The following is a 21,420-nucleotide window of genomic DNA, read 5'->3' as shown; positions in this document are numbered from 1 at the left end:
TCTATGCAGCTACTTTGGTAGTTAGACTAAAATCTCTCTTATTCCATATAAATCTATTCAGTTAATTTGCTATCATACTATCTTTGCAAATAACTTTGTCTATTTCCATATTTAATTTGCCTTCTTCACTAAATATTGTGCCTAAATAGCTGAAAAGTATTATTTATTTTATAGGTTTCCCATTCAAGATGAAGCTGATGTTTACAATAATCCTGCCTATTTTTGCAATCTTTGTCTTTTTCTTGCTCATACAAAAGAAAATAGATTAAGTCCTATCGCTATAATAATCATTATTAAAATAATGTGTGAGCACTTTTTTTTTTAATATATGACTCCCACCCAAGAAATTTTTATGTAAACTAGTACATTTTGTGCTGTGGGCAAACTAATGATTTTTTTATTACTTTTTTCCATATTTTTATTTAGTCTGGAAACCCTGCTCTAGAAAGAGCAGTGAGCTATTTTAAACCTCCAGTGGTCACACAGGCCAATGAAATTTATTTCCCACCTAAAAACAATCATAAACATCCATTCCCATGGCAGGATTTGAATCCACAGTCTGTTGAGCAAATGTACTAACCACTCGGTCAGTGTTTAGTATATTTGGAAAGCTGCTTTTACATCAGCCAGCCATGTAAAAGCAGCTAAAAGAGGACTCTAAAAATGTGTGTGTGCGCACGCCAAACTTTTTTTTAAAATGTTCAGAATGACAGCCAAAATCATTTGATTATTTTTATTTTACAAGTTTGAATTTGGTCATCTTGAAGCTGAAGTAGCCTAAAAACATCTGCAAAGTAAAGGCAAGAATAATATGAGTGAATTTGACTATTCTAAAAGAAAAAGTTCAAACCTTACAAGATCACTCTTAGAGATGAACCTCATTCTAGACAGCAGCTAGAAACTGACCCTGAGGCATCATACTAAAGCTATTGAAGATATTCAACATTACATGCACCCTCACATATAGTTAGCAAAACTTGGCACTTCTTCACAAGCTCAGCAAGTCCAACAGAACAACAGAAGCAACTGAAATGTTCCATATGAAATAAAACAAGCTCTGCATGCTAATATCTGCAGAGAACTCAATACAAATTCTTGGAAATGAACATTTTATCAAACAAACTGTTACTGCAATGAAAACATGCACATTTAATATACTTTAACAACCCAAACACACAAAATCAGTGGATCATCCAGGTGAGAGAGAATTTCTGGTTCTGTTAAGAGAATGGTTTAAGAATAAGGTCATGTTATGAGTTTGGCAAAATTTCAAGTAAACAGTCCACTTGGACTTAGTTCAGAAGGGCAGGTCACCAATGCCAACCTCTATTCTAAACAAACTGAGCATGTGCATGGTGTGTATACAGCATGCGCATGCTCAAAAACCAAGCCAAGCAATGCAGTATATACACATAAATAAAATTACAGCAAAGGTTATAGCAGTACATAAATAGTCAAAGAGAAATTAGTACACAATATGATGCATAAAAATTAAGTTTAACAATGCCGTATATATATATATATATATATATATATATTTAAACAAAATTACAGTCAAATGTGTTTGTATAAATTAATTCTTTGTAGAATGTTAAAAACATCATGCAGTCTGCTTGAATGTATATGGTTTGGCTAGATAGGTAAAAAATTTCATTCCTCTCTCATGTAAAGTGCTGGCACTCCACCAGAATATGACAAATAGTAAGACATGTATCATTTTTCACAAATGGGAGGATTAGCTGTCAGTAAGTAAGAATGTGTAAGATAACTGTCACCTATGTGGAGCCCAGCAAGAAAACAACTTCCTCTCTTCTCTTTCTACGTTGATCATTTCAGGATTAATGTCATATAATTTGTTTCACAATGCTTCCTGCCATTATGACTGCCACTGGGCAATTAGCTTTGATATTATCAAGTGCCTGGAGTCTATGGTACTGGGAGAAATTATGAGCTGATCTAGCAGCTGCATCTGTAGTCTCATTTCCCGTAATTCCAATATGTTTGGGAATCCAGCATAACTGAACATCAAAATTAAGGGTTTTCATTTTGTACAACAGGTGTAACATCTCATACAGCACTAGATGTGGATTTATACATAGGAGAGGAGATAGCATGTAAAGAGCCCAATGAGTCTGTATAAATTACACACTTTTGGTAGTAGTTTTCTTTTATATGCTCAGGTACAAGCTGAATGGCATGCAACTCTGTATAATTACTGCAATCAGGCGGGATCTGGTTAGAGATAGTAATGTCAGGAAACACTGCAGCACAGCCAACACAGGTATCAGTTCTTGAGCCATCAGTATAGATGGGCAAGAAATCAGAGTGGGCTGTTCTGTGTGCATTAAACAATTGCAAGTAGACAGATGATGGAGTATGAGAATTCTGTGGTTGACAAAGTGAAAGGTTGCAGAATGGAGTGCAAAACTTCCATGGAGGGAGACTCTTATGATTGGTGTAGACAATGTTGTCAACATTCGTGCAAACAGCTTGCACGGTCTCTTTAACATTCATACCAAAAGGATGTATGGTAGTCCGACGTGTGTGATACTGAGCTTCCAAACATAGAGAAAAGAGACTAGTCTGTGTCGGATGATCTGAAGAGACTTTATCCTTAGGACATGATTAAGAGACAAGTGTTTTCTTCTAAGTGATAGAACTGGTTCATTTGCTTCAACATAAAGATTTTGAGTGGGTGATGTAGGAAAGACACCAGTAGTTATCCATATACCCTGATGATGGATGGGATGCAACCATCACAGGCTGTTCTGCCTTTCACCACCATAGATTTGAGACCCATAATCCAGCTTTAACATATAAGTACACGATAAACACGAAGCAATACAGATCAATCAGCTCCTCACTGAATAGAAGAATAGAGTGTGAAGGAGATTCAATGCTGTCTTGTACTTTTCTCTTAGTTAATGAATGTATGCAAGGAATGTCAGTTTTCTGTCAAAGATGAGTTCCAAGAACTTGGTGTCTGTAGCTGTTGGAATAACAGTTCGTCCCATTCTTAATTCAGGATCTGGGTGAAGAGTGCATTTTCGACAGAAGTGTATACAGGCACTTCTTTCTGTTGAAAACCTGAATCCACTACTAAGAGCCCACAAAGAAACATGATCAATTCTTTGCTGAAATTTTCTTTCAATTACCCTCATGTTATGAGAGCAACAGTAAATTGTAAGGTCATCAACATGTACGTCATTGTCTACAGTGGGAGGAAGCTGTTCAATGATTGAATTAACTTTGATAGCTTAAGAGGGTGTTCCCCAAGTGTGGAACACCCTGTTCTTGATATGGCTGAGATAGTATACTTCCCACTCTGACTCGGAAAGTTCACCTGAACAGAAAGTTTTTAATAAATACAGGTCGGTATCCTCTGAGACCTAGGTTATAGAGGTCTTTTGATATGCCATATCTCAAGGATATGTCATAAGCTTTTTCCATGTCAGAGAAAATTGAAAAGATGTTCTTGCAGAAATGCATCTCTTATGCAAGTTTTTAAATGAACCAAATGGTCTAAAGTTGAACAGTGTCTTCAGAAACCACATTGTATATTGGAGAGAAGATCACTGCTTTGTAAATACCAGAGAAGTCCATTAATCATTTTCTCTAATATCTTACAAAGACAGCTGGTCAGAGCAATAGGTTGATAATTATTTGCTTGTGTTGGATCCTTTCCTGGTTTTGGGATAGAAATCACAACTGACTTATGCCAAGAATCCGGAAACTCTTCCTCTGCAAGTATTCTATTGTATATTAAGAGAAGGAGATCCATAGAAGATGATGGTATATGTTTTATCATTTCATAATGGATGTCATCAGGCACTACTGCACTAGGTTGAGACATTAAAAGAGCTCTTTTTACTTCCTCCTTAACAAATGGACAAGAAATCAGAGTGGGCTAAAGATAAATTTTTCTACCAATGAGCTTGAGCCATGCAATCAGACTCAAGCTCATTGGTAGAAAAATTTATCCTTTGCTTCTCTTCCTGCTCTTTCAGTGCTAAAAATTCAGGAGGATATGAAGCTGTTGCTGAGATTCTGGCAAACCTTTCTTCAAAAAGTGTCTGCAATAGCTTTGAGATCAGCAATAACACTTCCATTATGGTCTAATTCCAGATTTTATCCTATATAATTTCTGCACTGGTATTTACCTCATTTGTTTAATCAATGAGGTTGGATCCAAGATTGTTTTTGACTCTGATATCTCACATAATGTGCTTTGGCCCGAGCACGCTTAAAAGCTATTAAGTGGTGAGGAATCTACAAAATATACCCCATGCTCTATGTTGATCTTTTTTTTGGCTGTCTGGCATTCTGGATTCCAGCAAAGCTTTCGATAGAGTGGAAATCGAGATAATGTTCTTGGAATGGAGGTTGTTGCTGCTTGGACAATGCAGTCTGGTATATACTTTATACTAGACTGCATTGTCCATTGTTTAATGCATTAAATTTTGCAAGATGGGAAAAAGTGTTCCAGTCAGTCTGGTCCATTTTTCATATGGGCATCTGTGGCATCTGAGTCAAAGAATTTATAAAATTGATTCAAACAGGCACCCTTTGATAGCCAACAAACTTCTGTATGGAGCAGCAAGCAATTGAATTCTTCATCATTTTCAGTACAAAGTTGTTCAAACAATCTGTCATTCAATGAATGACTTTTGATTTTGTTGACTGCTGTAATTACATAATGTAATGACCCGTGTAGGCGATCACTCAGGTATTTGGCAACTAAATGTTGACAATGAATCACACAGTGTACAGTGAATACATTTGGCACCACCTCTTTGAAATATGCAATGAAACCGCAATGCCTTCCTATCATCACTGTAGCACCATCGTTAGCAACTGACATTAAAACAGCAATAAGTAACACTCTCAGGGGACCCTGTAACCCCTAGAGAGTGCGTCCCCTGGGTGGCAGATACGGGAGCCCACCATGTGTGTGTGTGTGTGTGTGTGTGTGTACATGCGCGTGCGTGTGTGTGTATATATATATGGTGGGGTGGTCCGAATATACTGAATAAGGACTCGTGGACCAACAGGGCCATAAGGGGCAATCATCTTGATTGTAAGGGAAGCGGCACTCCCATGGACTCCTAGCTGGATCTATCCTCTCCTTCTTCTACTTTGAGGAAGACCCACTTACTTTAATCTTTCCTATAAGGCCTTATCAGCCAACTCTTCTTACTTTATGACCCTTGTGCTATTAGAGTACTCGAGGGCCATGGGGTCTTTTCATTTCTGACCTTACAACTATGTCCTCTCTATAAACCTTATTATATTTCTTCTATAATCTACCCTTTCCCCTTCAATATACCCTATTCCTCCTATGGGTTTAAATTCGGAAGAAGGTGAGTTCAGAAGCCTTAAGGTAGCAGCCCTACTGCTGAACTATTCCATCATCAGGCTAGTCCCCTGACATGGAGAACATAACCATACTTGTAAGCTGACAGAAAAAGATAATCGGATTGAATCTATGGGAAACGACCCTGGAATGGAAAAGGGAAAACGAAAATGGAAACGACAAAATATAATACACATAGCAAGCTGGAATGTAAGAGGAATAGCATATAAAGAAATAGAATTAGACCAGTTATTAAATGAAAGAAATTTAAAAATAGCAGTAATCACTGAAACAAAAAAGAAATTAAAAGGAACTATGAGAACTGAAAATTTTAATGTGATATACAGTGGAGTCGACAGAGACCAAAGAGCACAAGCAGGAGTCATGATTTGGATTCATAACTCCCTTTCAAAACAGTTAAAACATTATAAATTATGGAATGAAAGAATAATAGAAGCTAGAATAAAAATAGATAGAGGCTATTTAACAATAATTGGTTTATATACCCCAGAAGAAGGAAGAGAACAGGATAATATTGATTTTTATAATCAGCTACAAAACATATATAATAAAATAAATAAAAATGATTACATAATTTTAGCAGGAGACTTAAATGCAAGAATTGGAAACACGAAAATTAATAATAATATAGGAATACATGGAGAACACACTCTAAACAGAAATGGTAAAAAATTGATTGACTTTGTAGTTTATAATAACCTAAAAATAATGAATTCCTTCTATAAACATAAAGACATACATAAATATACTTGGGCAGCCAGAGGATGGAAATCGATATTAGATTACTTCATATTAAATGAAAAGACATCAAAATTTTCACTAGATGTTAGAGTTCACAGAGGATATGATATGAAATAAGCAGTGACCACTTCCTTGTTAAAATAAAATTAAGATTACCACCTAAATGGCTACAAGTAACAAGAACAGAAAGAAAAATTGAAACATTTGTTTATAAAACTAGACTATTGAATGACACAAATGTACAATGGCTATATGAACAAAGAATTAACCAGTATCTAGATAAAATAAAACAACATGAAGAAATAGAAATAGAATGGCTTAATATAAAAACGATACTAAATGCCGCAGCAAATGAAAGCTTAGGAAAGACCAAAAAATTCAATAAAAGAAAAAAACTGAAGATCTGGGATGATACAATCAAAGAAATAATCAAAAAGAAAAAAGAAGCCTATCACAAATGGTTAAGCAGTAAAAGATTAGAAGATGAAATAGAATATAAAAGAATAAGAGCCATAGCTAAAAGAGAAGTCAGAAAAAGACTTAGAGAATCATGGAATAAATTGGTTTCTAATTTAGAACATGATTTATATAAAATAAGACCCAATGTATATAAGATTTTGAAACACCTAAATGCAGATACCAAAGAAAACATAAAATTAAAAACTGAATTGAAATTAGAAGAATTTCTAAATTACTACACAGAACTGTGGACAGACAAATATTTTAAAAAAGACAACTGGCAAACAATTAACGAAAATGAAAAGGAAATAACTGAAGAAGAATTAGAAATCAGCTCCTGAAAGAAACAAGAAACGGAAAATCACCTGGAGAAGATAAGCTAGGTTCAGAACTATATAAATACGCAGGAACAAGATTCAAAGGAAGACTCCTATTATTTTTAAATAAAATTTACTCAACTGGTATCCCCCCCAATAGAATGGAAAAAAGCAAGTGTGATTCCTATCTTTAAGAAAGGTAATAGAGATGACCCTAAAAACTATAGAGGTATCAGTATACTAAATTCATGTTACAAAATATATAGCAGAATCTTAAATAACAAACTAATGAAATATTCCGAAAACTTTATTCTAGAGGTACAAAATGGATTTAGAAAAGGACGATCATGTATAGACCCAGCCTTCTGCCTAAAATTAATAATAGAGAAAAGAAGAGAATATAATTTAGAAACACATATTGCATTTATTGACTTTGAAAAAGCATTTGACAAAGTTAAAAGAAACATATTATTTAACATATTAAAAGAAAGACAAATACCAAATAATATCCTAAAAGCTGTCACAAGTATATATGAAAATAATCAAATACAAATAAGATTAAATCACGAGCTATCATATACAAGAGAGATAAACCAAGGGGTCCAACAGGGATGTCCCCTCTCAGCAACTCTTTTTAATATCTACTTAAATGAAATAATAATAAAATGGAGTAAAAACTTACATCAAGGAATTAAACTTTCACCTACAGTTAACTTAAACACTCTCCTCTTTGCAGACGACCAAATAATAATTACAAATTCTGAAGATAACTTACAGAAAGCTATTTTAAATCTAAATGAGATATCCAAAGATTATGGTATGATAATAGCAACGGAAAAATCAAAAACTATGGCCTTTAAAGGACAAGATCCAGCAAGAACTAAAATAGTATTAGATAACAAGATCTTAGAACAGGTGAATTCATTTAACTACCTAGGATGTATGATCACTTATGAAAATGAAAAAGATATAAACATAAAAATTGCAAAATATTTAAAAATAACAGGAGTAATTAACTCTATATTTAAACCAAACCTAGTTCAAAAACAAACCAGGCTAAAAGTATACAATACATTAGCCCTACAGGTCTTAATGTATGGAAGCGAAATCTGGATAATAAAACAAAAAGACAAACAGAGATTAACAACAGCAGAAATGAAGTTTATGAGAAAAACTGCAAAGTATACCCTATTTGATCACAAAAGAAACGAAGATATTATGAAAGAATTAACCCAAGAACCAGTAATTGAAAAAATTAAAAAATATAAACATAAATGGATGGAACACATTCAAAGAATGAAAACAGAAAGATTACCAAAACAAGCCTTAAAGTACAAGCCATTAGGAAAAAGAAAACCAGGACGTCCTCTTAAACGATTCAACGATGACTTCTAAGGCCGGAACAGGCCATACTAGGCTTAAATCCTTGATACGTATGATGATAATGATGATTTCTTTTTCTTTAAAAAACTCTTCCAATGCATGAAATATCAGTTCTCTTTTAGTGTCAGTTAGCAAATTTTTAGCAAATAATAATTCTTGGCAAATTTTTTCTTCTTTTATGTATCATACATATGCTAAAAGTAAGGCTTCATTTCTTGGTAAGTAGACTTATCAAGTTGTATAGAGAGCTGGTTGTTTTTAAATACTCACATTCTGGGCAATTTCATCAATTCTTCGTTTCAGTGTATTATTGTTCAAAGGAATTTTCTTGATAATATCAGGTGCTGACTTATGCGGTACATTGTGTATGACCTCACTAACAGCTGGTAGAATTAGTTCTTCATCAACATTATGCAATTGTTATATAAAATGTTGTAAGAGGGTGTACAACCCATCATTATCTAGTTTGGATGCTGCTGAAAACATACCTGCCAATGTTGGTTGTTTCAAAAATTTTTCTTTAAGTGCTTGAAAATATGATAAATCTTTATTTTTTTTGTCAGCATGACTTTTGTCAAATGTTCTTCTAGTCTTGAAGGCTTCATAAATTCATTTGAAAAAACTTTTTGACAAATCAGGCATATTGGTAATGTTTTGTTTGTAGGTGACTGAATAAAGCTGCATTTCAAATATTCAATGTTATATTGTCTACATTTCTTCGTAGGTTCAGCCATGGTATTATCTGTAAAAAAGTTAAATTTACGAAATTGCTAGAATGCAGTTTCTCACATACCTAAACCAAATTATTTTTACAAGAAAAGGTATAAAAATATGTGAAACCTGCTGTTTTATTGGAACAACAATTATTTGCTTTGTGTGTAATCCATGTTTAGTCCCGAAGGCGTGGAAAGAGGGGAGAATAGTTTCACTGCATAAAGGAGGATCCAAGACTATGGTGGCAAATTACCGACTGATCAGCATATCAGGAGTCATTGTCAAGGTCTTGGAGAAAGTAGTCAAGGGAAAAATACAGGAATGGATTGATGAAAATGAGATACTGTACAGGGCTTTGTGAAGGGTAGATCATGCCTCAGTAACTTGCTCAAGTTTTATAACAAGGTGACGGCAGAACTGGATAAGGGAAATGGGTTTACAGTGATACTGCTGGACCTGGCAAAAGCGTTTGACAGGATACCACATGGAATTCTAATCCGTAAACTGCAACATATGGGAATGGATATAGGGTTGGTGAGATGGATAGGTGGGTGGTTGATGGAGAGATATTAAAGAGTAGTTTATTCAGGAGTAGAGTCCAAAAGATGGCCTGTGACTAGTGGTGTGCTGCAGGGTTCTGTTCTTGGACCACTGCTGTTTAATCTGTTCATTAACAATATAGGGAAGGATCTAAGTGGAACAGTTCATTTGTTCACTGATGATGCAAAGTTGGGTAGGGCGATAGTGAATGCAGAAAATGTCAAAGTCTTGCAGGATGACTTAGATTGATTGGAGTTCTGGGCTAAGGAGAATGGATGTCAATTTAATGTGACAAAATGTAAGGTTATGCATTTTGGGGTGAAAAGATTAGCAGCAGTTTACTACATTGGTGGAACTGTACTCCAGGAAATTGATGAGGCATGAGATTTAGGAGTGTTGGTGGACAGGGAGATGAAGTTTAGGGGGCACATTGCAAAAGTAGCTAAATCAGCTCCTCACCTCACTTGGTTGTTGAAAAATACCCTGACGAGCAGAGACAAGCAAGTTATTGTACATCTGTACCGAGCCCTGATAAGACCTCATCTCGACTACTGTGCCCAGATTTGGTCACCTCGGTTCCTTCTTGATGGGGAGGAGGTGGAGAGGATCCAGAGGCGAGTGACTAAGATGATAGCAGGTCTATGGAATGAACCATATGAGAACAGGTTGAAGATTTGTGGGTTGCAGAAACTAGTTGATAGGTGGAAAAGGGAGATATGATTGAGACATTCAAATTGCTAAAAGGATTCTATAGGATTAATTCAGAGGATATTTTTGAGATCAGGACTGGTAGCGGGAGAACTAGGGGACACCTATGGAAGCTGGGCAAGAGTGTGGTTAGCAGGGGTGTTAGAGCTGGGTTCTTTACTTTTAGAGTGGTAAATGAGTGAATAAGCTGCCAGAGTCTGTTGTGGGTGCTATGACAGTGAGCGAGTTCAAGGCAAGGTATGATAGATACTGTGAGAATGTCGAATATTTGTGTGGACATGATGTTTAGGGCCTCCCTCGATGAGTCTGAGGACTCCCTGGAGTAGCCTGAAATAATAATAATAATAATAATAATGTAAGTAAGGTACCGACTAGGTATCGAATATGCACTAAAATTTGTAGGCACTACATCAAGTTGCTAACTGCTTGTCACACAATTCAGAAACAATCTAAAACTGATTTCATACATCTCACATATTTGTGGTATTGTACAGTGAACAAGTCATAACATGCACATGTTCCTGCCGATGCTTACTGGACTTGTAAAATCCCGATCATTCAAAAATGTGTGCCCGCCAACACTTTTCTTAAGACCTGTCATCAGACTGCAATGTTGATTGGCTGTAACTTGCATTTCATGTTTTCTTGGAAAATAAAGCAAGCATTATGACCTTTACTTACGTTATTCAACAGTTATATCATCAAAATGTTTGATGATAAATTTTTTTCAGCACCCAATTTTTGTCCTTTATGCTTTCACTCCCCCCCCCCTTTTTTTTTTTTGATCCAGGGAAGCTACTACTGTCCCTTGGATTGTTCCAGCACCCCCAAGGAGGCAGTACTGCCCATTTTGGGAACCACTGCCCTAGATGATGACCTTGATATGAAGGTCAAAACATCAGGTGATTATTTTGGTTTATGTTAAACCAAACTTTTACTATCACACGGTAGTTGTCGAAAGTTTTTTCACTTGGTTATACTATAAATTAAAGATGTCAAGAAATTATATTCTTGGTTTCATCCTTTAACCAAGTGTAAGCAAACAAAGTTTGCATGCAAAGTAACTTCACAACTGGGCTACTTGTGTAGAGAGGCTGATGATTTCACATCAGTTGCCTTAGTATCCCATAATGCAATGAACATATCCTCACAGAAATATAATGCTATGCATTGTGGGAAGGGCTATTATCCAGCATTATACATGTCTGTAAGGATATGCTCATTGTGTGTGCCTGTTTCCTCATAAAGAGGTCATCAACACTTTCTCTACATTGATGTCAATGCACCATCTCCTGAGCCACTGCTCTAATTCTGAAATTCTGAATTGTCCTATTGTTTGTTTGCTTTTTAGCTGGTATATTCTACATTGGATGCAAAGTGGAATCTTATGTCTAGCTGTATCCCTAAATATATGGCAGTTGTCTAGCAGGGGATAGGGTTGTCAGTCATGATTATTATTATTATCTTAAGACCCCATAGAGTGAAAGACTCATCTAGGAGAACCTTTTGTCATACACACAGCTCATCATACTGCACCTTAAATGCACTCAAATTCTCTGCAGACACCACACTTTCAGGCACGGCATTCCAATCATTCACAACTCTGCATGCAAAAAACCTGTTTCTCACTCCCCTGCTCACACACTCCTTATACAGCTTCCAGCGATGTCCTCTAGTTCTCTGATTTCCCAGTGTTTGCTGTAAAATTCTCCAACACTGATCCTATAACAACCCCTTACTAACTTGGGGGGTCTCTGTCATATCACCCCTCTCCCTCCTATCCACTAGAATGTAAATTGCATCTTCTCAACCTTTCCCAAAAATCAACATTCCAGAGATCAGAATCTATCTTAGTAAGTCGTCTCTAGACCCTTTTCAACATCTCTGCGTCCTTTTGAAAACAGGTGACCAAATCTGTGCACAGAAGTCCAATGTGTGGCCTAATCAAAGCCTTATAGAATGAAACAAGAATCTCCTTACTTCTACAAGTCAGTGTCCTCTACATCATTCCCAAAATTCTTTGTGTTGTCCTCATAATGACCTTTGCCTTCAGGGTGCCCATTTCCTCTTAAAGAGAACATCAACACTTTTATCTCTTATCTGCATTGATGTCAATGCATTACCTCCTCTAATTCTTAGGGATCAAGCTAGTATTGCAGTGTCATCTGTGTATAAAGCCACTGTTGTGGTGGCCAGGTGAGGGATGTCAGCCATATAGATGGCAGGAGTAAAGGTGATAGTATGGTACCCTGGAGGAACTCCTTGTATAATCCTGCATTTGGATATTACTTTCTCTGTAGTTTCACACAAAGCTTCCTATCCTCAAGATAGGAACTGATAATGTTAGTCAGGGCTAATGGGAGTTTGACATTGATTCATTTATGGCATAGTCTTCTATGCCAGACCTTGTTGATTGCCTTTGCAACTTCGAGAAAGATGGTACCAGTGTGATGTCTCCAATAGTGTCCCACACTGATGTATTCTACGACTCTGACAATTTGAATGACAATGAAAATCAATCTTACAGCAGCACTGTGAATGGCTAATTTTTGGCAGTAGTGGCATTGCACATTGGATACTGATACCCTTCAGCATAAAAATTTTGGCTTGATGGTCATTTTGCTGATAGTTGTGAGGTCAAAGGTCTCATGCTGCTCTTTACTGATTTTGACTAGCACAAGCATCATTAGTCAGTTGTCTGCTCTCACCATGCAGCTTACTTTGATGGGCTGTAGTCTGTGATATTAGAGATTGACTGCCACTTTTCAGTTGTCACTGACTCAGTGATATCACACAGCACCACCTTCATATTTTGTTTTGTTTTGTTTTGTTTTCAAGGCATTAGTATGGTATGGAACTCTTTTTTCATCAGTGAATTTGGTGATTGCGCAATAATCAGCTGCTGTCTGCGGTTGAATGTGGATCCTTTCATTGGTGTTCTTAGCCCTAAGATACCAAGGTAGAATTAATGCAGAAATAACATATTATCCATATACAAGTGGTAGAAAGGTATAATTATTCAAATATTTTAAGTCAGACACAGATGTAGAAAGTTTTTTATTTCACTTGTATACAAAGTAAATATCACATCCTCTAATAATTTTTTAAAGATGCAATTAGATAATTTCAAAATGTCAACAGAAATGACTGTTAAATTGCCCATGTTTCTATGTACATATGATCAAATCTATTGAAACTAAAATATGTTCATTATTCAGCATGTTCTCTCTTTCAGAGTGAAAATATTGACATATATTTATGTATTTTAATGAGTACTGTACTAAAATATTCACGTTTTCTTTTATTATTATTTTTAGTATCCCCTTATTTAAAGACACTCTCTATGGTTGCAAGCACCAAGCTTCTACATTTATTAGAGGTAAGAACTTTTAACTATGTATAAATAGGAATTTTTTTTTGCCTGGAAGGAAATAAATTATGGATATATTTCTTATCATAGGAAATACGAGGGTTGTCTGAAAAGTTCTTGGCCTAACAATGAAAAAACAAATTTATAATTTCAAAATTATTTTTATTTTTCAACATAATCTCCCTTAAGACTAATACATTTATTCCAGCGATGCTCCAGCGCCATTATCCCATCCCTGTAGTGGTTCTCAGTAAGATCTGCAAAATACCCCTCCAAAGCTGCAATCACCTCTTGATTCGAAGAAAAACGCTGACCAGCGAGGAAGAGCTTTAGTTTAGGAAAGAGATAGAAGTCAGAGGGCACCAAATCTGGGGAATAGAGTGGATGTTCCAATAATTCATAGTGCAGATCCCTTAATTTCCCATTGCCAAAATACGTTTGTGAGTAGGTGCATTGTCCTGATGAAAGATGATTTTTTTCTACAAACTGGGTCTTTTCTCACAATTTTTTTTGTCTAGTCTGGTTAAAAGATGGTAATAATATTCCCCAGTTATTGTTTTACCCTTTTCAAGATAATTAATAAACAAAATGCCTTTAGCATCCCAAAACACCAATCTCATGACCTGTCCTACTGATGGAACCGACTTTGTTCTTCTTTGGCGCTGAACTACCAGCTTCTGTCCACTGTTTTTGACTGCTGTTTGGATTCTGGTGTGTAATGGTGAATCCAGGTCTCATCCATAGTAATAAATCGACCTACAAAATCAGTTTTATTTTTGTTAAAATACTCCAAGCACTGTTCAGAGATTTTCATGCGAGTTCGTTTTTGATCTGCTATGAGCAAGCGTGGCACCCATCAAAGCTTTTTCATTTGCAATTCTTCATGCAAAATATAGCCTACAAATTCTTTTAAAATGCCTATAGTCTCAGCAATTTCATGCACTTTGACTCACCCGTCATCCAATACCATATCGTACACTTGATCAATGATTTCTGGTGTTGTTACATTTTTTTGGATGTCCTTCACTTGGATCATCTTAATGGCTGGTACGGCCACGTTTAAACTCGACAGCCCATTTCTTAATGGAGAAGAGTGCCCATAACTTTTATGAACTTTGAATGAATTTCTTTTAGCATTAAACCTTCTTTTACAAAGAATTTTATAACTGCAGGATACTCAATTTTATCCATTTCAAGGGATACACGTGGATCATCTTCAAGGCTGGTATGGCCACATTTATACTCGGCAGCACATTTCTTAATTGTCAAAAATGAAGAAGAAGAGTGCCCATAAACTTTTATGAACTCCGAATGAATTTCTTTTCCCGTTAAACCTTCTTTTACAAAGAATTTTATAACCACACAATACTTAATTTTATGCATTTCAAGGGATACATGTGGATCATCTTCAAGGCTAGTACAGCCACGTTTAAACTCGGCAGCCCATTTCTTAATTGTCAAAAATGAAGGAGAAGAGGTGTCATGTAATAATGATAATAATAATAATAAAAAAGGGAGAAGCAGGTTTCATTGATTTGAAAGGAAGAACCAAATCATAGATATCAAATTGTAAAATCTGAATAAAACACTGATTTACTCAGCAGAAGCAAGCATTATCTCAAAGTTGCCTCAAGAGAGAGAAAAAAATTCCTTGGTGAACTCAAAATTAGAAAAAAAAAAAAGTATTGAAGCTTAGAAGAGACAATATAGATAGTTCCTGTAAGATACTTCATGTGTTCTTCAAGAAAATGTTGATACTAATGATAATCTGCGACTAATTTTTAATTTGTGGCAGATTACATGATTTGAAGGGAAATATTCTATTTTTTTTATATCATCCCCACATGAGAGATTCCAAGACCAACTCACACATGACACTGCAATGTCGTTGTGAGCAAGAGGGTAGAAAGAAAGAAAGAATTTATTGATGTGATTTTTGAAGAGCTGAGAGTTATAACCATTGAGGAAAACAGTATGAGGAAGACTGTTACAAAGTTCTGACTTGGAAATTTCCAGAAAATTTTTGAATCTTTCTTGTCACAACTCCCAGGAAAAACAGCTCAAGACTCGAGACCTTTCTTAAATTTAAAAATCAAAAACAGAAAAATAGTAAAATATATTATAATATTTATAATTTTTAATTTCAGTAAAATGAGTATGCATCATATAGATTACAGGAGATGATTAAAAGTTTATTGCGAATTAATGAAACTACTTAACGAATGCATTACATATATTTGCGATGTAATGCATATATAATGCATTACATTGCAAACTTTGTTTGCTTGCACTCGTATAAAGGATGAAACCAAGAATATAATTTCTTGGCATCTTTAATTTTTAGCACTTTTTAGTCCTAAACTATTCCAAATGTCCACATTTCTTATTATATCTTTCCTTGTTTTTGCCAACATTGTCGTTAAAACTTTCATTTCCATTGCTCGTATTCTGTTCATGTCTTTTTTTTTTTTTCTTTTGTTGTTGTTGTTGTTAGTCTTCATGTCTCTGATGCATAAATCAAAATTCAGCAAAAAGTAACTTTTGTTAATCAAACGTTTGCACTTCAGTGGAATCTCACTGTCCCAAAATCTACTACTTACACTGTTTAAAAAGGTTTGGTCGTCCAGGGAAAGTATACTTCCTAAATAATTGAAGTTTTCAGTCTTCAAATTTTGCCCATTTATTTTAAACCATTAACATTTACATTTCCACCAAGATTTAAAACCATGCTCTTACTTTACCTGCTATTAATATGTAACCTATACTTCTGTGTCGCACATTCTTCTGAATGTGCTCAAATCATCACATCATCTGCAAACACAGCTATTTCTTCTTTTTGGTCATTAACCATATCTAGGAGACTAGTCATTACCACATTATATTATTATACATGTGCGCTGTCTGGCGTAATTTAATCTATTGATCTTAATATACTTAATAATGTCTAGCTCATTAAACAGTCTGTAAAATTCATGGTTGTATCTTTTTCTCCACACACTATTCTCTTGTACTGCTCCAAAAATATGTCTGAGAACTCATCTTTCAAATAGACTTAGCAATCTTACATATGCTGATAATACTCAGTTTTCAAAGGAATAAGTTAATATCGGTCTTATAAGTATTAAAAAGATCACTGGACTTGCTTTGGAGTTGGCCGCTGTTGCAACAAAAAGATAGAAAGAAATGGAGAGACATTATGGCTAGAGTCACAAGTCCTCAGACATGAGGAGACCAAGCAAGAAGAAGGTCTAATATGCAGTGCCATAACTAGGCAGGTCACAATGGGTGCACAGGTACAGGGCCCAGGACAAAGGGAGCATGAAATGGGATATCAAAACAATAATCAGTATTATATTTTCGTTTTAAAATTTTAAATTTTGCTGTCATGGGGGCCAATACCATCACATTTTTGGTTAAAGTTAAAAATTAACTAATTTATTTCTATCGTATTTGTTTTTCCAAACAAAAAAGGGGGGGGCAATAAAATCTTGTACAGGGCCCATGAAAAGCTAGTTATGGCACTGGTAATAAGTACTATGTATTATAATTATTTATGTTTTTCTTGAGATCAAATGTGACTTGTAAGTGTTTCCTAAGTCCATACAGACATCTGTTTGAAGAAAGAATACATTTCTTAATCCCAACCCTGATCTAATTTTTACATTTACCTTCTGATTCCAAGTATTTAAAGCTACATGCAATACAAGTTTATAGAAATATTCAAGTTTATAGAAACCAATTGCTGGCCTGGTTGGCCGAGTGGTTAGTGTATCCGCTCTCCAGTCAAAAGGCTGTGGGTTTGAATCCTGTTGTGGGCATGAATGTTTGTGATTGTCTGTGAAAATACTAGTGGTCAGCGGTAGATGCCATTGTTGTAGGTGATGAAGATATATGCATATAATAAATTTAGTTTAATCCTTTATTCAAGTGTGAGCAAACAAAGTTTGCGCCTGAAAGTATCTTCAAGACTGGGGTAAGGTATTACAACACCGGGCAACTCGTTGCAAAGGTGGACCAAGCTAACATTGGTATTTGCAGTTAGTGGAGTGGAGGAGCAGAGAGTTGTAGAGTAGGTGCCCTCCCTCGATGAGTCTTTGGAATCCCTGGAGGTGTTATGTAATAATAATTTCAGTTTGAAAAGGCTCATCACCACAAAGTTTTCTAGTTACTGGCATATATTTTATTTATATATTTATTTATTTTTCTGGTTAATCTGAGGATGCATCTTGTTTGCTGCATTTTCTAAACCGATAAAGGTTTCTTTCATTGCTTTTTTGTATCCTTCCTATAATATCGATATCAAGTGTATGTGCAGAATTTGTAGTACTTTATAGAAGATAGTTCCTTTTGTATTAATACCAGTATCTCTGAAAACCTTTTCGAACACTATATTAACAATACATACGTTAAGACATCCCCTTGTCGAACACCATTTTTTTTATATGTATAGGATCAGACAACATGTTCTGAATTTTAATCTAACAATGAGTTTCTCATTGTAGTTTTCACTATGACAATTTCATTGGTATCTGTAGTTCCTACATTGCAATAAATAAATGAAATCTGTCAATGCTATCTTATGTAGCTCTAAAATCTGTGAAGAGATGTTATGTTTCAGTTCCAAATTCATTGCATTTTTCAAATATTTGGTCTATAATGAAAATTTTTGACAATATCCACTTTGATAATTGCCAATAACATTCTCTACATAGGGATAAATCTCTAGAATAAAATGTCGGAGAAAAATTTTTTAGCACATAATAAGTTGATTCCTCTATAGTTAGAGCACATCATTACATCATCTTTCAATTATCTGAGGTTGTTTCATTAGTCCAGATTTTGGTAGTAACTTGACATAGTTGCTTGAAATATTCTGTACCTGTAGTTTTAATTAATTCTGCATTCAGAATTACCAATGCAAGAATCCATCCTATCTTATCTACTGAGGGGATCCTAATGTACTTAAGTTTTCTAATAGCTACTTCCACTTCAGCAATTGTTGGTAATTGTCCAACTTCTTGGCTCTCTGTTTTATCTGTTCATCCAGCCGATCAATTATATTAGTCAGTAGTTCAACAAATATTCTCTACCGGTAATTGGGCAGGGAAACTAAAATTGAAAAGGTTGAGTGTAAGAGGGAGAAACTTATGCAGTGAATGTATATTTGTTGATCCTTTTTCCCAGAATAATTTGAAGAATAGAGTTGATAAAAATTGGCATGGGACTACTGAAATTAGTAGAATGTATATCAGTTTTAAAGCTCGTACAAGAACTAAAGGGAATCTGCAATTTTTGCATACTAATACAAGAAGCATTCAAAATAAGAGGGAAGAATTTGTGACATCAGTCAGTGCAATCTCACCAAAAGTTGTAGGCATTAGTGAAACTTGGCTGTCAGCAGAAGATGTGGTTATTGGAATTGAATGTGATGGGTACAGTATTTTCAGGTAGGATAAAGAAAATAGAACAGGGGGAGGAGTACTGTTGATGATAGCTGATGCGTTGCAACCAAAGAAAGTAGTATATCAAGAGGATAGATGTGTGAATGACAGTTCATTTGAGGCGGTCTGGTGTGAAATAGTGACCAACGCAACCAAATATACAGTTGGTTGCTGCTATAGGCTAGGAGGTACAGGGGGGTGATATTGAATTCATGCATCAGCAAATTAGTGCAACAAGTGCAGGGTTAGTGATTATTATGGGGGATTTTAATTATGGTGATATCACTTGGGAGGAGGAAATATCACGTGGTAGAAAGGAAATGGAATTCATACACCTTCTAAGAGATAATTACTTGAAACAGCACATAATGAAGGGACTCGTGGTGCAAGCGTGTTGGATCTAGTCATAGGTTAAGAGGACATATGCATAAGTAAGGTGTTCTCATTACCTCCAATTGGTGAGAGCAATCATGTGGTATTGACTTGGGAGGTTGCAAAATTTGTGGATTTCTCTTTTAAGAAGGGAGTATATACAGAACTACAGGTTAGGTAATTATAACAAGCTTCGGAGTGAGCTTACAGCCATCCCATGGCAGAACATATTGCAGGGGAAAGATGTTAGCATTGCATAGGATATAATCAGCGGGTGTCTGAGGAAGACAAACAAGGTAGGCATTAGATGGATAAGTAGTAGTATCAGGCTTGATCTGCAAAATAAAGAAAATGTTATGCAGAATTTACAAGGAGAAAGGTGATCAGTATAAGGCTCAAGATAGGAAGGTTACCAGCATAGTAAGAAAAGCTAAATCAGGTTATGAGAAGATCTTAGCCAAGGAGATCAAGGGTAATCCCAAAGAGTTCTTCCACTATGTGGCAGTAAAAGGAAGAATGACTTTGGAAGGAGATAACCTTAGTGGGTGCTGATGGTATTGAGGTGACCAATTCAGATGTAATAGTAGAGTTACTGAGTGATCACTTTTCAAAAGTCTATCACCCAAGTGAGGATATCTCTGTACCTGTAGCAATAACTAATGTGAGAATTGAAGTTAATGAATCAGAGGTACTTTGTATATTGCAGAATTTAAATACAAACACTGCTGTGGGTTTAGATGGAATATCAGCTCGGGTGTTGCATGAATTTGCAAAGAATTGTCAATGCCTCTTACTTGGTTATTTAACTTAAGTTTGAACCAGGTATGGTCCCTAGGGAGTGGAAAGAAGGCAAAGTGGTTCCTTTGCATAAAGATGGCTCTAAGACTGCGGTAGTTAATTACAGACCAATCACCATCTTGGGAGTGGTGGTAAAAGTATTGGAAAAGTTAGTTAAGGACAGAATTCAAGAATGGGTGGATCAGAATATGATACTCTATAGGGGCCAACATGGTTTTGTTAAAGGTTGATCCTACCTTAGCAATTTATTAACTTTTTACAATAGAATGATATCTGAGTTGGACCAGGGGAATGGCTACACAGTGATACTTTTGGATTTTGCCAGGGCTTTTGACAGGATACCCCATGGAATACTTTGCGCAAATTATAGCATATGGGGATGGATACTAAACTGGTAATATGGATAAGAGAATGGCTCATGGAGAGATCCCAGAAAGTAGTGTATGGAGGAGCAGAGTCCAGGATGAGGCAGATCACCAGTGGTGTGCCTCTGGGCTCTGTGCTTGGGTCTTTATTGTTTCATTTGTACATAAATGATATAGGAAATGGCTTGAAGGGAGATATTCAGTTGTTTGCTGATGATGCAAAGTTGGGTAGTGCAATAAAAAACCAAGCTGATGTTGAGAATTTGCAGGATGATTTAAATAAGCTGGCAAAATGGGAAAATGGTAATGGATGTCAGTTCAATGGAAAAGGGTAAAGGTATGCATTTTGGGATTAAAAGATTACCAGTTGTGTACCACATTGATGGAACAGTACTCCAATTGATTGATGAGGCTAGGGACTTGGGGGTGTTGGTAGATAGGGAGATGAAGTTCAGAGGGCACATTGCTAAAGTGTCCAAGATTGTACATAGGATTACAGTGGTGCCTCGTAGTTCGAATGCTTCTAACTTCGAACATTCCAGAGTTCAAATGATTGAGAACGCAAGAAATTTGATTCGCAGTTCGAACGGCGTTTCTAAGTTCGAACTATAGTCCAGGAACTCAGAGTCATATAGTATTAGACAGTTTCGGCATGCCATTGGGCATGCTTCTTCCCCCACTAATTTCCCTCACTCACTTCCCCGTGCCTGCGCAGTGTGTGTCTCTGTCTCAGTCTACTGTGCGTTGTCCCTTACTTTATACAGCCTAGTCATTGCGCAATACATTTGTGTAGAGAATTTTTAACTGTTTTTGGCATTTTTTTATTGCCCATGGTATC

General features: G+C 35.8%; 1 protein-coding gene across 1 annotated transcript in view; it reads left to right on the top strand.

Moving 5' to 3' along the window:
* The window catches only part of LOC150109067 (protein HID1), a 423,878-nt gene that overhangs the window by 304,657 nt on the left and 97,801 nt on the right, over positions 1-21,420 (top strand). Inside the window, exon 13 of the mRNA XM_090405286.1 lies at positions 13,554-13,615. Within this exon, the coding sequence (XP_090261412.1) occupies positions 13,554-13,615 (62 nt within the window). The remainder of the gene's footprint in view (positions 1-13,553; positions 13,616-21,420) is intronic.

This window comes from Typopeltis vanoorti, chromosome 2 (genome assembly GCF_054136105.1).
Source record: "Typopeltis vanoorti isolate ZY-2024b chromosome 2, IOZ_Tvanoo_1.0, whole genome shotgun sequence".
Taxonomy (NCBI): domain Eukaryota; kingdom Metazoa; phylum Arthropoda; class Arachnida; order Uropygi; family Thelyphonidae; genus Typopeltis; species Typopeltis vanoorti.
This window is presented reverse-complemented; position numbering and strand designations above follow the sequence as displayed.